Here is a 2,954-nt window from a genome sequence, read left to right as displayed (position 1 = left end):
ACGTTCTGAGGCCTCTCCAGTTCTCCGACATCCTACGTTCTAAGGCCTCTCTCGGCTCCTGCATTCCACGTTCTAACATTCCCCCCAGGTCTAACATCCCATGTTCTATGCTTCCACACACGTGCCCCCTCCATCAACTCAGACCCAAACCCAAGAACAGCCTGCTGTCCAGGCCAGCCCTCAGAGGGGCATGAGCCTCTCTCTGGACCAAGAGCTGGCCGAGGCCCATAACAACGGACACCCCATCAGGCTGGGGCTGGCCTTGGCCTCTTCAGGCCTGGTACAAGCACACTGACGATACTGTGTCCAGAGAGCGGTGGTGGGCTTGGGGGAGATCCAAAGTTCACCAGGGGCTCCTCTGGTCTGTTCACCTGCGGGACGACCGTCCAGGCCACAACAAAGGCCACACTGTCTGACGTGAGGCCAGACAATCACAGGACATCAGAGAGGAAAGGGTCCTTAGCCACCAGCTACTCCCATTTTACAGAGGGGAAACTTGAGGCCTGGAGGAGGGAGGTAACTCACCCAGGTTGGTGAGCCCCAAGCCCAGGGACCTGACCCCCAAGTGCCAGTAGGTCCCCTCCTAGGGCTTGGGGGTGGGCTAGGGTGGGGACCAGCCTGCCCAAGGAGTACTGCCGCTTGGGGAAGCTGGGTGGCCAAGGCTGGCCTTGGCTCCCATGCCCACCCAGGGTACCTGACATCCCCTTTGTGCCTCCCTATGAGGCGGCTGGAGCGAAGCGTGTAGAGCAGGGATGGCTCTCCGTGCACAGAGCACAGCGGCACCAGCACCGCGGCTGAGGCCTCCCCATGGCGGTATCTGGCCGTGGTGGCCTCCAGCAGCTGTCGGCAGCGCAATTCGTTGGCACTGGACAGGGAGTGGCGAGCGGCCTCTTCTGGGCTCAGGGTGCCATTTCCTGCCCAGGAGCCGGGCTGCCTGCTCGCCAGGCGCAGCGTGGGCAGCATGGTGCCTCGGAGTTCTGTGGAGGGAAGGAGGCCCAGGTGAGATGGCACCTCTCCCTTCCCCACCTGGTGCTGGCCACAATGTAGGAAATGGGCACGACTCAGTTTATGGTGATGGAGTAGAAGGACGGCCGGACAGAATGAGCCTGCTACTGGCTGGGCCTGTGACCTTGGACATGTGACATCCTCTCCCCAAGCCTTGGACTCCTCCTCCTTAAAGGTTTCCATAGCCTGCGGGGGTGTGTGACCCCAGGATCCGTGCAAGTCCAGGCCAGGTGCCATCTTTCCCCCCACCCATTAACAGTAAATGCCCTAAGGCCTCCTGGGACGGGTCTCCTGGGGTGGCTGTGCCCACACTATGGGTGCCTGAACTCACCCTCTTCCCTTTCTGCTGGGGCTCCCTTCTGCCTGGCTGTCCTCTGCTCACTCCTCCTCTTCTTACCCCACACACAAACCTTTGCCCCTTTGGCTACATCCATGGCCCCTGTACCCCTCCCCTGCGGTGGCCTCCAGCTGGCCTCCCCACCACTCTGTCTGTCTCTCTCTCTCTCTCCTATCCAGGCCAACCTTCACGCAAAGGCCAAAGTGAACGGGCCAGGGTATCCTCTGCTCACTAATCCCAATTACCTTGAGGCTGAAGCTCAAATTTCTCCAGCAGGCCCAGCAGGCCCAGCAGGCCCAGCAGGCCGGACAGCTCCTTGGCTTAGGACACAGGGCTCCCCTCCAGGTGCCTTGTGCTTTCAGCAAATTCGCTCTTAGGGGAATTTTACAAATGTCTAAATTCTACTTGTGATCTCTTGCTTTCAGGCCCCAGGCCTCCCGGGATGTGCCCTGGTCATCTGGTGACTGTGCACAGACCGGCCCCAGCCCTGGGAGGCTCCCTTCCAAGCCCAGCTCCGGGGCAGGGCTGGCTGCCACAGGAGGCGCTCTCCTCCAAATACATTGTATCCAGCTGGTAGCTAGTCCTAGATTTGTTTCCTGGGATAGAATGTAAGGGCCCGGAGGACAGGTACTCTCCTTTCGGTCTTCCTTGCCCAGCCCTGGAGAGAGGGGGGCTTCCCTACTGCACGTGCTTAAGGAATGCTTATGGAGATAACTTTGTTGTCTGGGGTCTTCCCCAGCTCCGGTTCTCTTTTCCCTGAAGTCTCTGCAGCCTGTGCCAGTCTGTACTCTAAGAACCCTCTGTTCTCTGATGCCTGGCAGGTGCACTCCTAGGCTCTGAATTCAAATCCCACCTCTGCCACGAGCTGTTTAAGTCCCTCCCCCTCCCAGGGCCTCAGTTTCCTGCGCTGTAAAAGGGGAAGGTCGGTCCCGAGCTGCCCCCTCCCGAAGTCTCTTCCTGCCCAACTCCGGGAGGGGCTCGGCGGTTGTCCCGGAGACGCGCCCCACCCCCACCCCTGTCCCTGTCCCGTCTTTCCGGGGGAGCCTGGAAAGCTCAAAGAGAAACTGGAAAGGTTGGGGGGAGGGGCGCGGCGAGGAGGAGTCATTATCAAGGTCAAGGACAGGGACAGGTCTGGCCCCCGACCTGAGGTCCGCAGCCCCGCAGGGGGCGAGCCAGGGTAGGGGGGTTGGGGGGGGAGATCAATGAGCCCTCCCCCCCAGCACTGACCTGGGCCCGCGGCGCCCGTTGCCCGAGCAAAATGGCTGCGGGGGCGGGGCCGGGCGGGGCGGGGCGGGGGTCCTGGCCCGAGGAGGGATCCCGGGGAGCCCCCGGCCCCGCGCCGGACGGGGCTGTGCGTGTGCGCTTGTGTACGAGTGCACGCACGGAGGCAGGCGGGGGGGAGGGGAAGGCTCTGCGGGGGGGCCGGAGGGGGGCCCCACCCACACCCCGGCCCTGGCTCCCGCAGAGTAGAGGCTCCGCCCCGTCGGGGCCCAGGGCCCTGGGGTTCGGCCCAGGAAGAGGGAGGGGCCTGCTCGCGGCTGGCCAGAGGCCCTGGGGGGCGGGATACCCAGATGCGGACGGGGCACCCAGATGCGGACGGGGCACCCAGATG

The 2,954-nt window shown here is 63.1% G+C and overlaps 1 protein-coding gene across 2 annotated transcripts in view; it reads right to left on the bottom strand.

Annotated features, from left to right (window-relative positions):
- The window catches only part of NUDT8 (nudix hydrolase 8), a 5,058-nt gene extending 2,477 nt beyond the window's left edge, over positions 1-2,581 (bottom strand). Inside the window, exons 1-2 of one of the 2 annotated variants that reach the window (XM_027856315.1) lie at positions 2,570-2,581; positions 695-977 (exon numbers count right to left, since the gene is read on the bottom strand). In XM_027856315.1, coding sequence (XP_027712116.1) covers positions 695-963 — 269 coding nt within the window. In that variant the 5' untranslated portion in view covers positions 964-977; positions 2,570-2,581. Of the gene's footprint in view, positions 1-694; positions 1,422-2,569 lie in introns of those variants that run through there. The other variant, XM_027856314.1, reaches the window with a different exon arrangement.
- Positions 2,582-2,954: the final 373 nt, after the last annotated feature.

Source organism: Vombatus ursinus, unplaced genomic scaffold (assembly GCF_900497805.2).
Source record: "Vombatus ursinus unplaced genomic scaffold, bare-nosed wombat genome assembly UNPS02011369.1, whole genome shotgun sequence".
NCBI lineage: Eukaryota > Metazoa > Chordata > Mammalia > Diprotodontia > Vombatidae > Vombatus > Vombatus ursinus.
The sequence above is the reverse complement of the archived record's forward strand: the minus strand, read 5'-3'. Positions and strand labels throughout refer to the sequence as shown.